The 24434-nt window shown below is 37.4% G+C and overlaps 2 protein-coding genes across 2 annotated transcripts; both read right to left on the minus strand.

The window, feature by feature from the left end:
- Positions 1-3836: 3836 nt before the first annotated feature.
- Positions 3837-13945, minus strand: LOC103988866 (T-complex protein 1 subunit gamma). The gene is made up of 14 exons (XM_009407535.3): positions 13766-13945; positions 12941-13002; positions 9770-9842; positions 7612-7679; positions 7324-7393; positions 6966-7034; positions 6780-6851; positions 6505-6578; positions 6062-6339; positions 5194-5578; positions 4989-5114; positions 4760-4864; positions 4440-4514; positions 3837-4367 (listed from the first exon to the last, which is right to left on the minus strand). Exons 1-14 carry the CDS (start codon positions 13788-13790, stop codon positions 4176-4178), a joined length of 1674 nt encoding a protein of 557 aa, XP_009405810.2. The 5' UTR covers positions 13791-13945; the 3' UTR covers positions 3837-4175.
- A 7263-nt stretch (positions 13946-21208) lies between these two features.
- LOC103988865 (probable glycosyltransferase At5g03795) lies at positions 21209-24383 on the minus strand. The gene is made up of 4 exons (XM_009407534.3): positions 23776-24383; positions 23551-23681; positions 23064-23412; positions 21209-22407 (listed from the first exon to the last, which is right to left on the minus strand). Exons 1-4 carry the CDS (start codon positions 24244-24246, stop codon positions 21721-21723), a joined length of 1638 nt encoding a protein of 545 aa, XP_009405809.3. The 5' UTR covers positions 24247-24383; the 3' UTR covers positions 21209-21720.
- Positions 24384-24434: the final 51 nt, after the last annotated feature.

Genomic DNA, 24434 nt, shown 5'->3' on the forward strand with positions numbered 1-24434 from the left:
TAGGTGATTAGCTTTAGATCAAGTAGAAGATTACTAGTCATAAATGTCCTGTAAGCTAATTATATGAGTGATGGAATGTATGATATGATACACACTTTTTTTGCTTATCACATGAGTGATGGATCGTGATGAAATCACGATAATGAGATCAATTCACCTTTAAACATAGACCCTAAATAATCTCGATCATAGGTTACTCGATGGGATATCAAGATAACCGGATAGAGTGGTGTGTTATATACTCGTCTATATAATAGAGGCGGTTGGTCTCATAACTGCTCATGTGAGGACATTAGGGATACAATGTATGTGCTCATTGGAGAATAAGTTTACTGATCAATCCACTCACAAAATGCTTGATGGTTGATGATACCTCATTGTCAAATAGTGATTCTATTATCCTAGTGGTATATCTAGTCCTTAGACCTAAGACATCAAAGATATCATATATGAATACTCTACTATTTAATATTGGACTTACAAGCTTAGAAGTTCCAAATCTAGTATAACCTGTCATCAAGAATGGTAGTCAAATTTATTAGGGCTATTGAGTGTCGATAGAGGATCATCTACTCTCGGTGTCATAAGAGGAATATCCTATATATTCTTGTTCAAGCAAATCCCTGGCCAGGGTCATTCAGATTGAGAAAGAAAAAGTTTTCTGAGAGAATCCGATTAAAGCGAGATTCGAGTAGATTTCGTATGGGCCTGATAGCATCATTCTCGATATATGGTATTTGGGATATTAGATAGATGAGGGACTATAGATATATGGTAACTGAGAATAAATATGTCTCATGGATTAGATTCCCCTGTATCGTTTGGGGACTACGGCGTAGTGGTCTAATACGTCCGTAATCAATGAGTCGAGTGAATCATTATGGAGATAATAATTCACTTAGATAGAAGGAGTTCTGACAAATATAACTTATAGCCAACTTGATATGGGCCTAAAGGGTCACATATATATATAGTAGGTGTTACAACGAGCAAAGATTCGGATATGAAATATCCACTAGAGCCCATATCTTATTGGATATCCAATAAACCCCTGAATTATTGGATTTTGTAGATAAAATCTAATAAGAGCCAATGAGAGATTATTGGGTAAAGATACACTAATCCAAAAAGTTTGGATAGTTGGATAGCGATCCATTACCCAATATTGTATGATCCATTAGGGTTAAGTTGACAAGGGAGCGTCTATAAATAGGAAAGAACCAAAGGGTCATAGGCTAGACTCTTTTAGCTACCACTTCTGATACTCCTCTCTCCCTCTCCTCCTTAGCCAACAGCCCTTGTTTGGAGTGTGTAAACACAAGAAGGGTCGGCCCCTTCTTGATCGCATGGTGTACGTGAAAAGGAGGATTGAGCAACGATTTAAGGAGCACGTTCATAGCCCTTTCCATGTGGATCACCGCTAGAGAGGAGGATAGTTGACCTCCTTCATCATCTCCTATAGATCTATAGGATTTCAGGGATATACGATCTCCCTAAGTAATATATTTTTTATATACGCACAGTTTTCGGGTTTACGATTTTTTGTGCACTAATCTTCGCATAATGATGAAACCTTCTTTTTTTGTAGGAAAATCTGATATTTTATTTTCTATTCTTCAGCTACGCATATGATCCTGCCGTAGATTTTCTAACACCTTTAATGCCCAAGTTAATAACCCGAGGTGTACAGGCTTTTATATTTGGCCCTAAATGATATAATATTTTATGGGGTATTCTATGGGGAGATAATCTCTAACCATCCCCAATTGCTTCCTCTTGACCTCTTATCTATGGGAGCGACAAGGGAGGGCAACTCATAATTGCTTACCTTAGACCCTCCACGTAGGCTAACAGGTGAAAGGTATTCTCCATCTTCTCTCTCCACTCTGGACATCATGTGGCGATTACATATTAGATGACAATTGACTGACTGTGTATTCCTTGTCATTATCCATCTTTAGACTATTCTAACCCTGGACCTTACTATTTTCCTATTTACAATTCATTCTCAGCTTAGTAGCATCTTGATTTGTGAGGATAATTGTTAGCGAGTATAAATAACTAATAGAGAATAGAATTCAAAGATAAGTTCATAACACTTAAGTCACATATATTTCAATAGATGAATAATGAATCAAAGAAGAAGCAAATTGATAAAAATATTTAATCTCATATTGGTTGAGGAGCAGGGGAACCAAGGGCTCATAACTCTGTCGGGTCACCCTTACCCTCAAAGGCATCTTTTAAAGTTCACAAGCTCTAAAATGATAAAACCGTACGAGTATACCTACCGTCCAAAACGAATAATTCCTCATGAGTCCATAAACTAATGATGACAAAATGTGACTTATCATATTGGTACTAGAAGGAGGGCCCTAAGTCCTTGGCTCCCGTACAGGAGAGAGCACTGATAAGGATATTTAGTCTCATATTGGTTGAGGAGAATGAGAACCAATGACTCATAAATCTGTCGAATCATCCTTATAGAGCTCGAGCTCCAAAAGAGAAAACATATGAGGGTACACTCATCACCAGCCTACGGACAGCACCAATGACCAACCAAATCTTGACTTATCAAATTATATGTAAATAATAATATTATGCAATATAAGTGTTGTACCTTAATTATATCAGAAAAGGGTTTTTACAATTGAACTCAAAAGATCTCGTAATGGGATCTATTGGGTTAGGCTTAGTCATCTCCATGTATTGTTTCCATACTGATTAAAGGAATATAACATATGCTTATTTAAGATGTAGGGATCTGAACCATATTTTCTATTTGTTTTTTTTAACTCCTATATTTTTATCATTTTTTTCTTTTTCTTTACCATAGCAATAATTATGATGTCTGCACCAAAGAAGCTTGTTATTAATGCCTTGTTGATCTTTGTTCTGATTAATTGAGTTTTGAGCAAGGTTCGCAATACCGTATCGTACCGGAGTTTCGACCTGGGCTCGGTACCGGTAGGGTACGGTATACCGCTCGGTACACCCAGGTGTACCGAGTGGTATATTCAGGCGTGCCGAGTGCTGTAGCAGTGCTACAGTACTGCTACAGTACCGGACCGATAACAGACGGTCCGCGTACCGGAAGCCTATCGGACCGGTATGTACCGCCCGTATCGGGCGGTACGGACCGGTACTGCAAACCATGGTTTTGAGTAGATCTTTTAGCCTTATAATATGAGGATAAACTTAGACTTAGTTTCCTAAAAATTCGAAAGGTGACGGCTGATAGACGAGCTTGCAGACTTTTGAGACACAAAAAATTGAGGGTTAGAACAAGGAGAAAATGGTGACACTTTACATAAATAATGAAGTAATTTTATTATTCTTCAACAGACATGATGATGGGGTAAGTCTATTATTCCAGTTGTGTCAATCTCCAAGGTAGGTATAGCCTTCCGAGAAGTAGGCTTCCTGTGGACCTTTGGTGATTCAAGCCATCTCTTACATCTATCTCATACATGTTCCCCATAGGAGACTCATCAACTTGCACTTTGAAGTAGATTAGTGGATTAATGGAGAAATCGTAAAACAAAATTGAAGTTTTTACCAACGCATATTCATAGTTTGTTGGTCATCCAGAGGGATTCAGAGGATTAAATAACCGAAGGATCCATATTTACTTTGAAAAATATTGATACCATTCGTCGTGTTTTATCTGATTCTTTGTATTAACGGTAATTGATGTGTGGCATTCATTCCTCGTTACATCATCACTGATCAAAGCCTGCTACACTAATATCTACCCTCATTACGGCACAGGCACCCTGAACTCAAGGCTCCCATACACAAAGATCACAATGCAAATTGCAGGGAAAACAGATGCATGTCAGCAACATATTTCCACAATCCCTATTTCTTTGGTTTTTCTGTTTCAGCCATGCACAAAGTTGACAGCATTCTGAAGGAAAACAAAAACAAAAAGATCCCACTCGATCTAAAACAATTTTTTACCTGCTGTTACAGTGCATAAATAAAGGGTTAGCCATAACAAAAGGTAACACCCAACTTCCCAGGTTTAAACAAAATTTCTCAAACAAATACAGCATGAAGGGATGCCCCTCGAGGCACAGAAAACATCATTAACCACCCGGGAACGAACTCAAGTACCCATGGGTTCAAAACAATCCTGCAAGTGACATAAAACCACACATCCTCTGGGCTTTCTAATCCGGTACGATCTGCTCGTTGTCTGCATCTCCTTCCTCCTCTATCTTAGGCTTCGATGGAGTTGGGCCAGCCCCAGGAGCCTGCTTCTTCTTGATCCCACTCACAATGTCATCAATCCTCAAAAGCATGCAAGCAGCCTCGATGGCCGTCTTAAAAGTTTGGGCCTTTACATTGTAGGAGTCCCATATCTGAAATGAAACACCAATTAGGAGCAGAAAGACAAGAACGGGAATGGAGGGAGGTTGGCACCCAACCCATACCTTCCGCTCTTTCATATCAACAATGTCACCAGTATTTCCATCAATGCCGACCCATTCATTTCCGGCATTAGCATGCTGCAACACAAAACAGGCAAATGATGTCATCTTGTAGTATGGTCACAATAACCATCAAGCCTAGTCAAGTAAATCAATCTCATGGTTCAGCAAGTCACATGTCCATAGGCAGCCGTATATCAAGCCTTACAAAGGGGTCTAATCAGTAATGATCGACCTGACTGAAATAGATCAGATTCAAGGTCCAAATTTCCAGACAAAGGAACTCCAAATAAGATCACAGTGGCAAGAAGGTTATACTTCACCTTTCCCTGGAGGGCAGTCATTGTTCGAATGACGTTCACCCCGCAATTCTGAGCCAAGGTTCGTGGGATCGCCTCAAAAGCTACAGCAGCAGCTTCATAGGGCCACTGATTACACAACCAAACAGAAGATCAATTTAGTTGTCACGTGCCTAGCGTATAACATCATTGCTACTGCAATTCTACTTGATGAATAAGAGCATACTATACGGGTAAGTAATCTAGTTATCACCTTTTCTATCCCTTCAATTGATGAACTCTTCTGTTTTAGTGCAGCCGATACTGTTAACTCGGTTGCACCACCACCAGGAAGAAGTTTTGGATTTTTCAAGATGTTTCGGGCCACTGACATAGCATCCTGTGAATCCAGACTTAGTTATTGCACGACACCCATGATTTAAATAAACATGTACAAACATGAGAACATGAAAATGTACCTGCAAGTTCCTCTCAACCTCATTCAAAAGATCCTTGCTGGCACCTCTCAAAAGGACAGTACAGGCTTTTGGATCTTTGCAATCAACAATAAATGCAAAAAACTCATCACCAAACTTCTTGATTTCAAATAGCCCTGCTCCGGTTCCAATATCAGATTCTTGTAACTCCTCCGGCCTGTTGACGACAACAGCGCCACAAGCCTTTGCAATCCTGTTATTGTCAGTCTTTCTCAATCTCCGGATGGCACTGACTCCGGCCTTGCTGAGGTAATGACATGCAAGATCACTGAGCCCCTTTTCTGTAATGACCAAGTCAGGTTTAAACTTCAGTATCTGCATGCACAGATTCTGTATATACTCCTCCTCCATCTTTAGCAGAACTTCCCTGGAGATGGACATACATGTTATAAAGGCTCTTCAGTAGATGTTAATGGAATACTTGATATTGATGAATAACATGTTTGTCACACAAGCTCTACTGTCTTTGATGAAAAAGTTGAACTTCCATTAGGGATAATACTATATCAAACTGCACGCCCATGATCAGCCCAAAAATAACACCAACTACCTTAAGAAGAGTTGAATTAGGCAGTAAATATAATAAGTGTCGTGACATTAACCATGCTGACTACCTGCAATTGTACATAAAAGACAGTAATTTTGCTCCATAGTCATTACTTATCTCAACATCAACCTTATAAGAATTACAAGTTATCCATAAATTCCAATTTTCAGAATACAAAAAGGTCCAAGTATTTTTTATTACTTAAGAATGAGTAGGCTTGACCTGACATCAAGCATCACATTCAGGATATGAAATATATTGTTTAGTAAAAAATAGCAAGTCAAATATAAAACAACTTCGTACCAGTCTTCTTCCTTGACCAACTCGGCATTAGTTTGGTTTTCTCCTTTCTTATACTCAAGGGGGCAATCAAGGAGAATAATGCGTGGGTTCAATATCTTTCTCCTCATTTTTCCAGGTGCAACAACATCCTTATTAATCATAACTCCCTTAAGAACCTTGGAATCTTCCAGCTGCCCTCCAGGAACCTTCTCAACTTTTATATATTTTTTAATATCAACCTCACGTAGACCTTGGCCAAGGTCCACACCAACTGTGGTTGTAGCATCAATGGCAAGATCCTGAAAATGACAAGATAAAAAGTTAGAGTTTCAGTTGTTGGGTGATATAAGACAACTTTCACCAAGCATCATAATCAACTTTGGAATATAGGCTTCTCATGTTTAACTAATAGATAAAGTATATCATTAGAACTGAAAACTAAGTTATCACAAGGAAATACTCACAGCAATTAGGTCCCCAAATTGTCCAGTAAATTTTGTGCCTATACAACTTTTGACAAGGCCCAGCATCGTGGCACCTATGAAGACGAATCCAAATGAAAATTATTCAAACACATTTCGAAAAGATATTTCACACGACAAAAGTGAAGGGAGATCCACAAGAATTAAGAAGAAAGATAGCAAAAAACAAGGGTGTGTAACACTGAACCATTGGTCATAACCATCAAAAAATTTGCCATGCAACACTGAATAACTGAATCAAAAATTGAAGAACTTACGGTCAGTGACATCAATAGGCATTGCAATCTTGTCCAGAACGGCAATAGAATCTTCGAGAGCTTTATTATATGCTGAAGAAAAGATTAGACAATCTTAGAGACGATGAACCAAACAGTACAGATACACATGTATATACATATATGGTGCAAATTGAAATAGGTGCCTCCTGATTATTTCAAGATTACCTCGACATATGACAGTAGGATGGTAGTTCTTGTCAATGAAAGTAGCAGCAACATGGAGCATCTCACCAGCTTTAAGAAATTTCATGCAAAATAACATCATTTCCAAAAATAAAAAGTTTGTGGTTAGATACTAGCTCAGGCAACATACAAGGAAACCAAAATGAACAAAAAAAAGCATAAGCACATCTTGCTAACATTAATAAAGACATGGCGGATGATTCAAAGATAATGTTTCCAATCAGGTACATTGCTTTTGATTCAATTTGACTATGTATTGTGTAGTTAGCTATATGATGAGGCAGATCCAACATACACACAAATTCACAAGGAGATTCAAAAACAAAATAACAGAATGCACCTAGTACAATAACAGATGTTGTGCCATCTCCAACTTCCTCATCCTGTGTGCGGCTTAGTTCAATCATTGACTGTCAAGTCAGGAAAAAAAAGCACAGTATTGCATTTAGTACGGTTATGAAGCCTGCTGCGAGAGTTCTCAAGTAAAATGAAATAGAACAAAACAATCCATGTTGTAAAACAATACTGATCTAAAATTCATGATATTAAAAACAACAGCAATCGACTCAAAATAAGAGAGCATATACAAGTAACTTAATACAACTAAAATCAACTAGCATGGACAAACCTTGGCAGCTGGGTGAGCAAGATCAAGCTCACGTAGTATAGCATTTCCGTCATTAGTAACCACAATCCCTGGCAACAATAGTTTGAACAGAAAATAGTGAGGAGAGTTATGTTAAAAAGTATATCACGATGCTGAATTTGAAAACCACTTCAAGTGATGAACCACTTGAAGCAGAACCACCAAGAAGGACAGAATTAGCCTGGAAAATTAATACTAGAGCAGGAAGAAAAAACTAAAACATATAGGTAGGTCATGACCTAGTACAATTCTTCATCATTGTTTGTATCAGTGGCATGTCAGAGATGCCAAAAGCTGATATTGTTTGTATCAGTTGAACAAAAAAATGTTTGCATCAGATGCCATCAAATTATCACATTTAAATGGCAACAGATTTAACTTTATTGTTGTCTTTTTCATTTTTGTCATATATTTGTCCTAATTCAATCATCCCCTTCTCTTAGACTGACAGATCTACACCTATTTACCATTACCCACTTCCATCACCCCCAGTAATCACCTTTCTTAAGCCACTAGAAATGACAAAATTCTGCACACAACCACTTCTTACTAGAAGTTACTCAGCCTTAAACACATCATATTTACATCAGATGAAAGGATATTTTAGCAAACTTGCAAGCCCCTTTGATCTTGCTTTGGTGCTCTTCGACAAGCCCAAACCACCACCATAAAGGCTAAAGCAGTCAAGATTCTACAACAATAACCAATAAAATTGGAAAGATCATAATCATAAATATCAACAGCTTCTGCAAACAAAGAAATCAGAACAGGAGCAACTTGTGCAAGTTCTTTACCATTTTTGTTATGCTTGGTGACCTAAAAACTTTCCAAAATTTGCTCCAGAATAGTTCAATATGGTGTACATCTCAAAATGCCACCAATTTTAGCTAATTTACAGCCAAAAAAACTCAGTTCTTAAGGTTCTATTACAGAATTTGATATCTGGTCTGTTCTCAGCTAGTTATTCTGATGGAAATAACCTTGAAAGAACGCCATATTCAAGGAGAATGAATCAATCATACTTGAATACAAGTCAACTGGCAGGGGTATGAATTTAAAATAGATACATTATATGCTATTGTTGGTGCCATTGGGCCATGATCCAGTTTGGCTGCAGATCTGTGACACTGAGCAGTACGAAGATACATAACAGTGCAAACTTCCTTGATCAGCATACATCCCATTAATTCTATAAGCAGAGGGGTCATGAAATGGTCTGATATGATCAATATGGAATTTGGGCTTTAATTTTACAACTGAAACAACAACAACTAACTAATTGATATATTATCTAATGATTTTTTTAACAATTCTACAAGCTTATGAATGTTGGCAATATCTTAGCTAATCTTAAGCTGCTAAAATGTGCCAAATACAATGACTAAATTCATTTTCAAAACAATTAGACAAATGAAATAGACATCATAGGATTCGACTTGGTGGAAGATGATTCCAAAATGATAATACAAGTTATTTTTTATTTCAAGAGATCAAGTAAAAGCAATTGTATAAAGTTTAAAAGAAATTTGAGCTCCATTAGTCAGATAAAAGGAATGCATTTACATTAGGATATGATTCAGCACCGCACAGCTTAAGAAGCATGTTCCATAGCTTTTATGATACTTTTAAACTTTGAAAGCCCAGAGAACATTGCTTGAATTAAATAATAGTGATTATGTCAGAATTTCAAATTCGTTTAGAAACATCGTCACATAAATTGTCTAAATCCTTCAATTTCTGCAATTCTAGGTCAACAAGTTCACTATTTACTACACATAATACTGCACCTTTTTTTAATACATTCACAATCATTCTCAACTTTAGACATTATTTTATGGGTTAACAAATTTACCCTCCTTACTATAGATTCTAAGAGGCCCTGTACATAAGCAAAATATCTCTTCTTCAAGAGTAGATGTACACAATAGAACGCAAGAAAGGATCAATGATTTTATAAGACCAAAAGTCTAATGCATAATTGAAGATTAAAAGGTCATCATCACAATAATAAATATAAAGATCAATCAAAAAATAACTTAAGAGGTTTACAGTGTCATTATCACAACAATAGATGCAGAGATCAACAAAAGAATAGCTTATGTTAACAATGCCAAATTAAAAAAAAAGTCTGAAAACAGACCTCCAGCAGCATCAAGCAGCATCTTAAGCATAGATCGAGGACCCAAAGTAGTTCGAATTATGTCAGCCACAGCCTGCGTACAAAATATAATGAAAAACACAAGAAGTCCAAATTTGGAAGGAAAAGAAAGTAAAGCCAATTTCAACAACAATGAGGTATCAACTACTTTATTCCCAACTATTCCAATTATTACTGGAATCCATTAAGAGCAATAATTGCCAACCACATTCATGCAAGTTCAAGTGTACAGAAAGAGGTGAAAATGATGGAATTTCCAGATATTCTTATTAAGTTCATCAAACAACCACACAGTATGTCATTGTTAACTGCTCCATTGGAAAAATCCCATTTGACGTTGTCCTCATTTATACCCCTCGCACAGCCATTGACCTTACCACCCTTCCATTTGACTATCATGCCTCGGAACCAGCCCACTCTTTCGCTCAACATATCCATGATTTGCATACTGAGATTCGAGTTAAAATTGCCTTAAATAATGAAAATAACAAACTTGCTTCTAATGCATATCATAGGAGTCAAGAGTTTCAAATTGGTGATTATATCTTGGCTCGCATTTTCCCTGAGAGATTCCCCAAAAACTCATTCAAGAGTTGCATGCTTGAGCCATTAGTCCTTTCCCCATTATCCAAAAACTATGATCTAATGCATATATGCTTGATTTGCCTTCTGACTTAAATTTTAGTCCAATTTTCAATGTGGAGGATTTAACTTCATATCATGGTACTTTTGAGCCTCTTTCTCTGTCTACCGGTATTCCTACATGTGACAATCCTCCCAAAGCACCAACTCTCCTACAACATGGATGATGTAGTGGTAATTCTTGATGATCGCCTTGTTACGTCTGCTACTAACATCACTCAACACTTTTTTAACAAGTGACGTGGTCATCCAACTTCCAATACCACCCGGATTACTTTAGAGGAACTTCATGACACTACACCAGACTTATTGGACTAGTACCTTTCAAATCACTCTCCAGGCCTAAGGTCGAGTTATTTTCCACCAGGGGAGAATGATGGAGAACCATCTAGCCTTATAAAGAATTTTCGAAGAGTTTATTCTAGACAAAAAATAAACAAAAACTCATCAATTATTTGGCCTAGAAACTCTAGGAGTTGTGTGGAAAATTGTAAAGTCTTTTGTGTCTTTCTAGGTTGTTAACCTCAAGACTCTACTTTTGTATTTAGTGCACTCTTGTATTAAGTGCACCTCTTTACTATTTAATTATCCTACAAGCCACATTTTGGGATTCTAAAAAGCATACAAGTTCCCTATGAAATTATTTTTGAGAATTATTGTCTTCATTAATTATACCAAGGCTCTTAAACCCCTATAAATAGTAGAACTTATCAATGAATGAATCACTATAGATTTGAATGAAAAATCTTCTCTACTCTTTTAGTCTCTTACTCTCCTCTCTTGCTATCTTGCTCTCTTGCTTTCTCCCTACTCTAATCTACATCACCAAGTCTATGGTTATGATACAAACTCCTTTCTTATATAGTCATCAGCTAGTGAACAAACAAGAGTTGATCAACATCTTCAATTCTTGGTAATAAAACAACCATCAACATGAATGGCCTGAATCATATTTTGATTCGTTATACAATAATATTAAGTCTCACTAGATCAAAATTGCACCAAGCTCGAATCAATTTATCCAATCTTGGTTGAGCACATTTGTTGTTCACATTCACAAAATATATCTACATGACAATTAATTTTTCGAAGATATAATACCCTATATTTTTAAAATAACAAACAAGGCTGTGAAACATTTGGTTTAAACTCTTACCACATGATAATCTCAAGTCTCAATTGATCAAATTGCACCAAACTCGAATCAGCATCATGTATTCTTGGTTGCACAATTTCTTGGTTATATTCACAAACTACATCTACATGCCAACTAATTTTTTGAAATATCTTATATTTTTAAAAGGATTTGGTTTAAACTCTTATCCTTCCTGAACCAGTGCACATTTTTTTTCACAAAAAGTATCTAATGACCAATTAATGTTGCAAATAGAACTCAATATATTTATTATAACCGCATATCCCACACTGCATCTAAAAATTAAGGTATGACACATTTTGAGTCTCTAACTAATAGACTATGATCATAGCACTGACAAGGTTTAAGAGGACATGACGCAAAAAAAAAGTAGATTATTATAGAACTTTTTTTCAACTGCAACAACAAATGTTGCCATGAGAAAACGCATTTGTCCTTGTCTTAACCAGAATTTAATTATAAAATTCCCTTTATTTCTAGTACTCCATTGATTCTTAGTTACAAATAGTCCCAACTCCTAACAATGTTATACGCTAGGGAATGCTAAAGCCATTAAATACATAACTTTTAAATGACCAATATATTACCATATGGTTCACAAAATTTAACTTTTAAAAGCAAATTTGCCACACAAGGAACTTATGTCACAGAATATGGAGGAATCTATTACACGCTATGGGGAGAATGGTTTTAAACTCTTTATGCAGCATCTTTTACGTTACATATTGAGAATCAACAAAACAGGTATAACAACAATATAATGTTGGAACAAAGACCTATAGATTCTGCTGTATAAAATTTGAACAAGGAAATTCCTCTCCCAACCATTTTTTAACTACTATGAACAGCACAGACATGATTTCTGTAAAGATTGAGTACTCAGTTCACAAGATACATAAGACAGGTCATGCTATAAAGGTAGATATGAACTTTTCTTTCAAAAATTACTCACTCTATAACTAAAGTAAGCATTAAAGTTAGCTTTTGGGAAAGGGTTTATTTACTAACAAAGCTATAAAGGAATCTGATAAAGATAAATCAATCTTGATGTCAGGAACCTTATCAGAATATGGTAGCATCCAGAAGTGCTCAGGTGCCCAGTTGATCCAATTTGTTCAAGCAAAGTCATACTAATAAATCACTGTGAGATTCATGCCCAAATTAATTACCCAACACTGTTTCAACAACAACACTTTTCACACTTCTCCTAGTATTGCCCAATGAAAACCAATAAAAAGATTCCTCCCTCAACAATGCCAAGTCAAATGTGGCAGGTTCTAGACAATTCCAAGCCAAATTTGGGACATGCAACAGCCTGTCTCGCACAAATACTTAAAGCATTAACACATACTCACCTTGGAGGCTTGGATGTTAGCATGATGAACCTTGCTTCCAGATTCCCGTTTTAAAGAATCTTCTGCTCAAAAGAATTAGCACAAATTGTTAGATGATCCTAATGATAAAATCATAGGACTACTCGATTCAATACACAGTACATTCAAAATAATAGTTTTGCCATTTCACAAGAATGACAAAACCATCCTGGTTCTTCTCTTCCTTTCATATTATTTTAACCACAAAGATTCCTAGCAAAAGAAGTCATGCAGCCAATCAAAAGATCAGCAATTGCCAAATCATGAATCTTGATCAATGGTTTGCTAAGACCCTAAATGTGACTTGGTAAATGAGAATCTACAACCAGAAAGGAAATCTGACCATGATCAAGAACACAACTTTTATTTTCAAAACTAAATAAAAAAGACAAATAAAAGGTAAAAATGACCCAGCCGATCCTACATAATGTGAGACGCCAAAGGACCAAATCACACAACCAAGAAGAATTAGGAGCAGTCGCTATCTTTAGTAACATTAACTGCAAGATCCCCCGTAAAAGAGGGCATACAACCAAGCAGAAGATCCGCGGCTTCCAAATCATCGATCTTGAACTACGGTTCATCAGAACCCTCAAAAACTTCGTCCCAGAAAGAACAGGTAACGAAACCTCGATCAAGAACCGAACTTTCGCCTTGAAAACAAACAGAAAGCAAGAAACGACCCCAACCGATCTTACATATTACGGTGATCCAAAGGACCAAACCTCACAACCGAGATGGAGATCACCCGTCACCCAAGATTCGTACGAACGACCTCCTCGGGGAGAGAGAGAGAGAGGGACTTACTGAGAACGAGGACTGGGGCGTGCATGGCTACGATGAGAGACGGGCCTTCCTCCTCTTCCTGAGGAATGAGACGGTGGACGGCGACAACCGGGTATTAGGGTTTCGGCACCGAGTACCTTCGCGAGAGGTCTTGGAGCTTAAAACCCTCGTCTCTTAGATCCTTATTTTTATTTTTCTGGTGCTCTTCTTTATAAATAAGGCCCTATAAATATACTGTCTATAATAGAGTCTGTAGAACGCACCGTTATACATCTTAGACCTCCTTAATATTTATATTAAGTTCTGGTCTGTGAAACTAAAACCGGATCAAATTTAGATGGCGATTGGCCATGCATTAAGTTCCTTAATATTTATTTATAATCTGCCATTGACCATGTAATAGACCCTATAAACCTCCTTAATATTTATATAGTAGAACTATTATGCATCTTAGTCCTACTTAATTTTTTTTATTAAGTTCTAGGCTGCAAAACCAAAACAACCTGACATTTAGAAGATAATAATTTTTGTCTGTCTATGTCGTATGAAATGATGAGCAAATAATTCATGAAAAAACAAAGGACTAGATAATCTTAAAATTAAGATATATTAATTTTTTTTAAAATAATAATAATAATAATAAATTATCCATTAACGATTACATTGGATAAAAGAAAAAAAAAACTCAAACATAATATATCTAAAATTTATACCATATGTCATCATCTATATCTATAAGGCTCATTTCTCTATCCAATCACTTACGCAAAGTACTAGTATTCTTACTTATAAAATAGTATCTATAGTGAATAATCACTCAATAAGTATAAATCTTTATAATTTTATTTACTCAACAAGTAAAAATCTTTATAATTTTATTCAAGTGAATATACATCATGTATATCATATTTTAAAATCATCATCATAAGATAATTAATAATAAACATCTGTGACTTTTTTTAGCAAACATAATCCTACGACATAATATGTGTAAAATAAAAAATAAATTTTAATATTTAAATAATTTAAAATACTTATATACACATGTAAAAAATATAATAAATTCATGGATTTCTACACCCATATTATAATATATCTGTGCACTCACATACCACATATTATTGTAATATATACGTGTGCTCTTACACTATACATCATAATATACATGTATACACCCACACTAAACGTTATAATATATATGTGAATTCTCACACTATACATCATAATATATACATGCACTCTTACACTATACATTATAAGATATACGTGCACTCTCATACCGTACTACTATAGACAAAGCTATAAACGAGGTATTTGATATAATACTCATGTATGTTCGTATCTTTTGGTTTTGTTCATGCTTTGTATAACATGTAAAGGGTTTCTAGTAGCCTTGACAAACTTAGTGTGGTTGGCTTTTATAGTCATTTCAAGTTTGTAAATATAAGTTATGTGTAATCGTCGTGCAGAGATAAAACTATCCGAAAGTAAACTATCCAAACAGTCATTTTGGGGGTTTTCTAACTCCATAGAGTGGTACAGAGTATTAGCCAGTACAGTAACAAAAAACTACCCAAGTGGCACATAGTTGGATGGGCCTTTGGGGTAATATATAGGGCTGATTTATTATCTTGTTCCGCAAGGGTGTAGATGGACACGCAAGGGTGTCATATGACTTAGGAAAAACTAAGTCTATGACAGATGGTATCAAATGAGACAAGCACATTTAAAAACACTTGGCATACAAACGTGATGGACCTAGCGGAGCTGCATTAAGGGCAATCAGCACGTGCGATTGTTTGGGGAAAACGAGCGTTGAGATGTAGAGAAAGGAGTCACTCAAATGAGCAAGCATCTTAGATTGACATTTTGAGGAATGGTCAACCCTTTGGTATCACAAGGACAAGTGAGCTAAGAAGAACGTATAGCACACAAAAGTTGGGATAACTTAGTTCGAGCTACTGCTCAATGTTGGCAATCAAACTTTATAGTTCTCAAGACAAGTGGGGCACTTAACAAAGGATGAGACCTGAAAGGTGGGATGGATTACGTAATGATTGAAAGAGCTTTACAAAGCTCACAAAGGTGAGGGGAATTGCTAACTTGAAGAATTTGATACTCATGCAAGAGCTTGTAGGTGAATGATGGACTATCTATGACCATCCTAAGGTGACTAAAACTCGACGCCATAGAGTATTGAAACTTTCTCTTTAACATGAAAATGATATGGAGGCTAAAATGTGTAGTAAGTTTAACATATTACTAGGTCTTGAGTGGTGTAACGAGAGCTATATTAGTGAAGAGTCACAATCTAGTAAGTGCATTCACGAGGGCGAAATAGTGCATAATTCATTTAGCAAGCCAAAGTAGTACAAGGGGATAATACTCTTTGAAACTTTCAGAGAAAAGGATACGAAGAGAAAAGTTGTTCTAATGGGACAAATATCCAAAAAGGATAAGTCTTGATTCTCGAAAGAGAGAATTATGTGCAATGAACCGTATATGTTGAGGGGTACCTAAAGACAATAACATCATAAAGCTCAACGGATCGAGCAAGCGACAATGAATCATCACATAATCTCATATGATGTAATGCAATGCGAGATCAAGGAAGCGACCCAAGGCAACACCATATGATGGCATACTTAGAGTCGATGTAGAGATCATACTCAATAGAGGTTTGACCTATCGAATTAGTAGGCATGAGGGTTTCCATCAACTTAATATAAATCGAGGGGCAGAGCAACTTAGGTAGAACTTAATGAAGTGTCCAAGCTGTATAAATGGAGTTAACATACAAACAGAACATGGAGTAGAGATACAAAACTTTCCTTGGACAGAGGTTAAGGACATGAACTTTTGTAGAGGTAAGCAGGATCATATCGTTCTATGGGTCCCTAATTCTGATGAACCAGTCTGATCATATATTGTGCCAAAGACAAAGGGAGTTTTGAGACATATGCACCTTCTCTCAATGAAATATTTGATAAATGAACTAAGGTAACTCAACTTGTGAAGGCAAAATTAGGGTCAAAATACCTTAGTACAAGATAAGAGGATACGAATGCAAATACTCTTAAAGAATATGTCATTGTACTACCATTCAAGTTGTCATAAAGAAAGCAGTGGATAGTAAAGATTATACTAGGAGGGTAGAGTCCCAAGATCTAAATAATGACGCATCAATTTCAATAAAGTTAATAGACTTCGAGAGCTTCATCTATGCATGACTTAGAGTGGGTGGATAAAGGTTGGTTACCAAATGAACGAATATAATCAGAGGTGGCATAAGCTCTATGATATACTAGCAAAGGCTACATATAAAGAAATCATAATCTAGATTCATCCCACAAAGATCAATATGCAATGAAGATGTCACTAGGAGGTGACATGGTGTAGTAGATCATGGTAGAACAATTCAGAATAATGTGACACACATAGGAAAAGTCCCCATGAGAGACTTGATCATATAGAGGTATAATCGGGAGCTACCGAGAGCTCCACTTTGGTGAATAATATGATGATAAGAAGGGCTATGGAGAGTGAATATCATGGTACTACAGAGGTGGATCTTCCATATGTATATTGAATCTTACATCGGATGAAAGCCTTAGTCATCAGCATATAAGGGTTGTATATCACTAAGGAAAAATTTTATATGTAAGTACTAGTGATCCCATGGGGGGAGGGGTAGACTTAATCATATAGAGATATGGTCAGAGTAACTAGAGAGTTAGACTTCTCTAAAGCTCATATTTGCTTAAGAGAGTCAATCAAGTCAGAGAACAAAGCCAAGTAAGCGAACGTTACTACCAATGAAGCAAAAGAAATTAAAATCAACATGAGCCTTGCAAAATGATAGCGAAGATCATACATGGGAGTTATAGTTTATCTTTTCATCAACTAAGGGGAACTACTCAGATGATAAAGAGGTATTAAATTAGGTGGTCGAAAGGGATGAGTAAGTAATAATGAGCCTAGAGAGACTTAGCTACCCAAAACTAAGTGTCGATTAGAATAGAGGTGGAATCAGAGGAGTGCTATAGTGCTGCAAAGGTAGATGTATCGATCGTGCAAAAAGGGATACAAATGTGAAGCAACAAATAGTAGGGCTTTGAGTATAGCAACACCATGGTGTTGGGAAACCTAGGGCAATATCATATGTACAACAAAAGAATAGAAAATAAAAATCCTAGATTTCTCACAAAAAATAGTTTTTCATCGTCATGTGAAGAATAATGCGTTAAAAAATACAAAATCGAAAAAATTATACGTATATGAAAGATGTGTTACCTAGGGAGATCATATATCCCTAAGAATCTGTAAATATGTAGGAGAGGGTGAAAGATATCAACTGTCCTTCTCTTTAGTAGTGATCCACAAGGTAAGCGCTACGAAGATGCTCCTCAAATCACTACACAATCCTTTATTTCCATGTACACCACACGATCAAGAAGGGACCGACCCTTCTTGCTATCCACATGCCCTAAATTGGGGCTGTTCGCTAAGGAAGAGAGGGAGAGAGGAGTATAGGAGATAGTAGCCAAAAAGGATCTAACTTATACCAATTTAGTTCTCTCTTATTTATAGAAGTCTCTATCAGCTTAACCCTAATGAATCTTGCCCTTTAGGTATTGAATCTCTATCCAGCTACCCAAGCCTCTTAGAATAGTGGATTTATATCCAATAATATCTCATTGGCTCTTATTGGATCTTATCCACAAGATTCAATAATTTACAGGGTTATTAGATATCCAATAAGATAGGGGCTCCAACGGATATCTCATATCTAAACCTCTACTCGTCGTAACACTTACCATACATGTATGACTTTCTAAGCCAATATCAAGCTGATCATAGGTCATGCTTATCGAAACTCCTTTTGGCTTAATAAATTATTATCTCCATAATAATTTACTCGACTCATCAACTACGGACGTACTAGGCCACGACATCGTAGTCCCCAAGTAATATAAAAGAATATAATCCATTGGACTTGTCTATCCTCAGTTATCATTTATCTATTGTCCTTTATTTATCTAATATCCTAGAGACCGTATTCCGAGCATGGTGCTGTCAGGCTCATACGGTTTCTACTCGAGTCACGCTCTAATCAGATTCTCCTAGAGAACTCTTTCTCTCTCAATCAGAATGACCATGACTAGGGATTTTCTTGAGTAAGAACATATAGGATATTCCTTTTATGACACCGAGAGTGGATGATCATCTATCGACACTTAATTGCCCTCAAAAGGTTAGCTGCCACTCTTGATGACTAGTTGTGCTAAATTTGAAACTTCCAGACCTATAAGTCTGGTATTAAAGAGATGAGTACTCGTATATGATATTCTTGGTGTCTCAAGTCTAAAAACTAGATACACCATTGTGATGATGGAATCACTATCTGATAGTGAGATATCATCAACCATCCAAAATTCTATGAGCGGATCGATTAGTGAACTTATTCTCCAATGAGCACCTGCATTGTATTCTAAGTGTCCCCACATAAGCAGCTATAAAATCAACCACCTCCATCATATAGACAAGTATATAGCATATCGGTTTGTTTGGTTTTCTTGATGTCCCTCTCAAGTAACATATGACCAGGATTATTTAGGGTTTGTGTTTAAAGGTGAGTCGGTCTCATTATCGTGATCTCATCATAATCCGACTCCCATTGCACAATACTAGTCATAGGTGTCCTACAAGCTAATCACGTGAGTGATGACACGTGTAATATGACATGCACTATTTTTGCTTATTATTATTGTAGCATTTTCTCACTTTATCTTATTTGAGGCATAAATATATTATGATGTTCATGGATCTGTATAACAATAATTAGATTGTGATGAGATCATGATAATAAGACCGATTCACCTTTAAACACAAAACCTAAATAATCTTGATCATAGGTTACTCGAGAGGGACATCGAGATATCGAGCTAACTAAACAGACTAGTGTGTTGTATACCCATCCATATGATGGAGGCGGCTGGTCTCATAGCTGCTCGTGTGGGGATACTAGGGCTATAATGTAGGTGCTTATTGGAGAATGAGTTCACTAATTAATTCGCTCATGGAATATTGGATGGTTGATGATACTTCATTGTTAGACATTGATTCCGTCGTTCTAGTGGTGTACATGATCCTTAAACTTAAGACATAAATAATATCCTGTATGAACACTCCGCTCTTTGATACTAGACTTATAGGTTTGGAAGTTTCATATTTAGCCCATAAATTATTAAATCACATAGATGTGATCCAATAAGAGTCAATGAGAGATTATTTGGTAGAGATCCACTAATCTAAGAGGCTTGGGTAGTTAGATGGAGATCCAATACCCAATATGGTAGGATCTATTAAGGTTAAGTTGATAGAGGATCTCTATAAATAGGAAGGAACCAAAAGGCCATAGGCTAGGTTCTTTTAAGGTACCACCTCAATACCATACCAATATTGCTTAGTTAATATTTTAAATTATCGTAATTGAACCTTAAGTTGAGTTAGAATTAAGAGATAATCTCACTAACTTAGTTAGGGGCCAATTGAGCTGGTTGAAAAGCTCATTCAGCACCCGAAGTCACGGCGAACGGTGGCATCGCCTGGGACTAAGTCTCCTAGGTGCTCTAGGCGGTGGCACCGCCAACAGTTATTACCTTCAAAGCTGTGGTTATCGTCTTATCAGGCAGTGGTACCGTCAGACTGAGCGATGGTACCGTCTAGTGTCAATTTACAAGCGGTGGTACCACCCAATAATAGTGGTGGTACCACCAGTATCTTAGAAATACGGGGTGAGACACTTTTTTGTTCTAATTTTGAAGATATTGGAACCTATAAATACTCTGAAATGGTACAAAAGTATGAATAATATCTTGAAGTCTTGGGATGTTAAAAGTATTGTAAAAGTGATAAAAGTCCTCCTTCTCCCTTTCTAGTATTGTGATCATTCAAGAGAGGTGTGAGCCTTGTAAGGGTTATCTCCTAAACCCGTAAAAATGATAAAGTACTGTAAAGAAGGTGGTTGGTCTTCACCCATTGAAGAAAGACCATTAGTGGACGTCGATGACCTCGACGAAGAAGGAATCAAAAATGGATGTAGGTCACAATGATCGAACCATTATAAATTCCGATATGCTTATTTCTGTTCTGCTTTTTACTACTGCTATTATTTTTAAATTAACTACTAGTTTATTTATTTTAAAGTCAAACACTTTTCAAAATTAGTTTTCAACGAACGAATATCTTACAAAATCAATGATTTTTCTGCTAGTGCTGCTCTCGATCCTAATAATTCCTTCATCATCCTCAATTGATGCATATCATTTGATGTTTCACAAATTTTCAGTAACAGAGCTTCAAATTAATAAATATTTTATTTTGCTGCAAATTTTCAATAATAAAAGAATTCAACTGATAGTTACACAGACATTATCCAATAAAGGCTTCAAATTAATTCAAATAAACAAGCAATTACTGAACATCTTTTTTCTGTAAAGAGTGAGGACCACCATTTAAAAGAATTGCATAAATAAAGCTAAAAAATTATAAATTAAAAAAGAAAAAGTAAAACACTTTCTTCTAGTTTCTTATTGGAGGTTACTTGAACTTTGTCGTGCCATTGTTCTGGTGGATTTCATCCTTGCATTCACCAGGAGTCTCGTGGATCTGTATTTGCTCGGCTGACCTTCATTCCTAATGATCCTTGCATATTATAATGAGCCTCAGTCGACATCTAACCACAGCAACTCTAAAATCCCGTGGTTAATATCCCTCAATTCAATTGATTTTTCCCACTGAAAACATATTCTTGCTTCAAGAAACTCTAGATCTGGAACAGTGAAACCCAACCATAGATGAACTAAGCAGTGGCAAGCAACCTTGATTCGTATATCACACTGGAAGGCTACTCATAAACCATCAGAGTTTCATATCTGTAAAGTGCAAGTATACTTTCCACCGCAACAAGGGTGCTATTCCTGCTGAAGCTGAATCTGGTTCAACCTGTTAAACCATATGGAATGCAGAATCATGTGGAAAATGTCGTGCTTGAGTGGCTTTGCATGCCAAAGAAAGTGCTTCTGCAACTTCTGTACACAAGTGTGCATCCTGATGTATCGCCTGAGAGAAATTCCTAGTAGTATGTTCTTTAAGTTAGGTATGTCCTTCTCAGCTACAACCACAGAGAACGCACTCCAGTCTAACAATTCCTCAAAAGGAAGCACAAAATTGTCTGCTATTATCACCGGAACACATTCATAATATATAGACTCAACGATCCTCGGGCTGTTCACTTCGTATCCCATGGGACAGATACAGAACTTGCTTGCTTTCATATGCTGGACATATGACATTTGCCTTGAAACCCTGTTTGGAAGGGGTCCATAGATTCTCATGTCTTCATCTTTATCACCCCAGTACTTCAGAAGGATTGGTCTGACCCTCCCATGCATGTTCCCAGCAAAAAAGGCTAGAATAGATCGTTGGGAGACACGGTTCCCACCCACATATCTAAGCGGCTTCTTCGGATCTCTGATGGTTGTTTCCGGAAGGGAAACATCCCTGCCACGGATAAATATACCTTCTGAAGCATCAGAATTGCACAGAGCTTTGATTGTGTTTTTACACAGTTCTTCATGTTGAGTGGTGGTGTAAGGCCCCTGTACAAAACTCGATGGAAAACGGGGTCATAGCTGTTATTGCAGAAACATGATCAAGTGAACTTTATATAAGATACTGATACGGTGATTTACATACTCGTGCTTAGAATTGTGAAGTCATGAATATATTATTCCATCCACAGATCTCCAAAACATCAATTAAACAAAAAAAGATACACATTTGTGGAATAAAAGACAAGGCATCTCTCTCCAAAACTCTATTATGAACTAATTCAAACATATGTTACATGAATAAGTCTTAACATCAAGCATATGAATTTCACACCCACTATGTATTATTTTCTCAATCTACACCCACAGTGACTTTTCTTTTGGACATCCAAACTCCGTGAAATAATGTTTGCAAAGGACATAAGCTAGATTTTATCAAAATATGATATTATCCAATAGAAGTCATTTCCGAACTTGCCGTCATTAAACCTGTAATTGATAAGGTATAATGGAACTCTAGAACTGACAAAAAAGAATCACTAAACTTGATGTACAAAGAAAATTTGGAATTGAACAAGATAAACAGAACAGGGAACATCACACATGATGCCTAACGAGAGTTGATCATATAGAATTTTAAGAATCTTCAACAATTTTTTTTTGCAAAGGCAGAATATTTAAAATTGACACTAGTGAATACATACCCAGTCATGGCAGGCAACTAGAAAATGATCTGCCCCTCTAGTCTTATTCCAGAAAGGAAACATTGCAGCTATACCATTCACATAGTCCCTTAAAAAGAGTGATAAGGGCCTCAAGTTGTGTGAGTTGGGCACATAGAGGGCAAGCTCTAGCTGGCGTGCACTATATGGTAGATAGAACAGATGAGCTTTACTTGGATCCCTGGTGGTATATTGCCTGTTCTCCTCCATCAATTTCATAAACCATCCTTCAGAAGCGTAAATGCCTCTGAGTTCTGGTGTGTGGAAAATGGGTGTTGGCCCATCCTGATAGATGTAGACCTTAAGCATTCTTTCCATCAGTTCGTAGCTCCTGAAAGCATATCAATTTAAGGATTGTTTTGATTTGTTTCTGGAGAATGTTAAGCTGTGATGCATACGACAAAAAGAATGTTGCAGCTATCATTCGCAAGATAAGTGCCCACAAAAAGGCAAAAGAGTCGTCTCTCACCTCTTGAAAACTGATACATTCTTGAACAACGGGGCATACAGATCCGGATCATCCAAAACTACCGGCGGATTTTGAATCTCTCTCTTGGCGAGCCGAAGTGCCTCCTCCGGCGCCATTCTCCAATAAGCCGGCTACACAAATTTCAACGAACCAGCAGAATTATTTGCAACATCAGAATCGAAACTCTCCGATTGCCCCAAAAGAAGAAAAGACGAACTTTTCTACCTCCCGACGCAGAGATGGGACCTTTACGTCGCTAGGGTTGGATTTTCGTGCGGGTAAGTCTACATTCCGGACCACTGGAGGCGGTTCCCGACGCTTGGATCTTCGCCGCTTTGAGCGTTTCCGGACCACTGGGGGCGGTTCGATACGGTTCCGAAGCACTTGAGGCGGTGCAAATAACGAAGAAGAAGAGACAGAATTCGAGGTGGAAACGGCGGGTTCGTTTGGTTTGACGCGAACGAGAGAGGGAGAAGGGGGAAGGGGCTCATACTCGTCAAAGGAGGTGCCGGCAGAGGAGAGAGGGCCGAGGGGGAAGATGAGGCCGAGGGCGAGGGGGTAGGGCATGGTGAAGGCGAGGAGGGCCGTGACGGCAGAGGAGAGGAGGGCGACGGCGGTGATGCTCCTCCGCCAGTGGGACATGGTCCGGCCGCGGCGCGGGCGGCGGGCGGCGGCCCTCAGATCCAGGGCCGCCATGGCCGGTGGCCCAAAGATCCGGTGGGAAGATGGGAAGAAGAGGAGGAGCAGGAGATCATAATAGGAGAAATTGTTGGCGACGAGAGGGAAGGCAGGAGGGAAAGAGGGAGAGGAGAAGAAAGAGCGGGGGACGACAACAGCAACGGCTGCCAGTTGGCCGTTTCCTTTGTCGTTTGCACTCCATTCCT

The sequence above is a fragment of the Musa acuminata genome, chromosome BXJ3-6 (genome assembly GCF_036884655.1).
Source record: "Musa acuminata AAA Group cultivar baxijiao chromosome BXJ3-6, Cavendish_Baxijiao_AAA, whole genome shotgun sequence".
Taxonomy (NCBI): Eukaryota; Viridiplantae; Streptophyta; class Magnoliopsida; order Zingiberales; family Musaceae; genus Musa; species Musa acuminata.

Excerpts from the sequence above, each read along its gene's own strand:
- LOC103988866 (XM_009407535.3), bottom strand. The coding sequence starts at position 13,790 with ATGCACGCCCCAGTCCTCGTTCTCA. Across the intron at positions 9,843-12,940 it reads CTAACATCCAAGCCTCCAAG|GCTGTGGCTGACATAATTCG; the intron begins GTGAGTATGTGT and ends TTTTGTACGCAG. Across the intron at positions 4,865-4,988 it reads CAATTGAAGGGATAGAAAAG|TGGCCCTATGAAGCTGCTGC; the intron begins GTGATAACTAGA and ends TTGTGTAATCAG.
- LOC103988865 (XM_009407534.3), bottom strand. The coding sequence starts at position 24,246 with ATGGCGGCCCTGGATCTGAGGGCCGCCGCCCGCCGCCCGCGCCGCGGC. Across the intron at positions 23,682-23,775 it reads TCCCATCTCTGCGTCGGGAG|CCGGCTTATTGGAGAATGGC; the intron begins GTAGAAAAGTTC and ends AAATTTGTGTAG. Across the intron at positions 23,413-23,550 it reads AATGTATCAGTTTTCAAGAG|GAGCTACGAACTGATGGAAA; the intron begins GTGAGAGACGAC and ends ATATGCTTTCAG.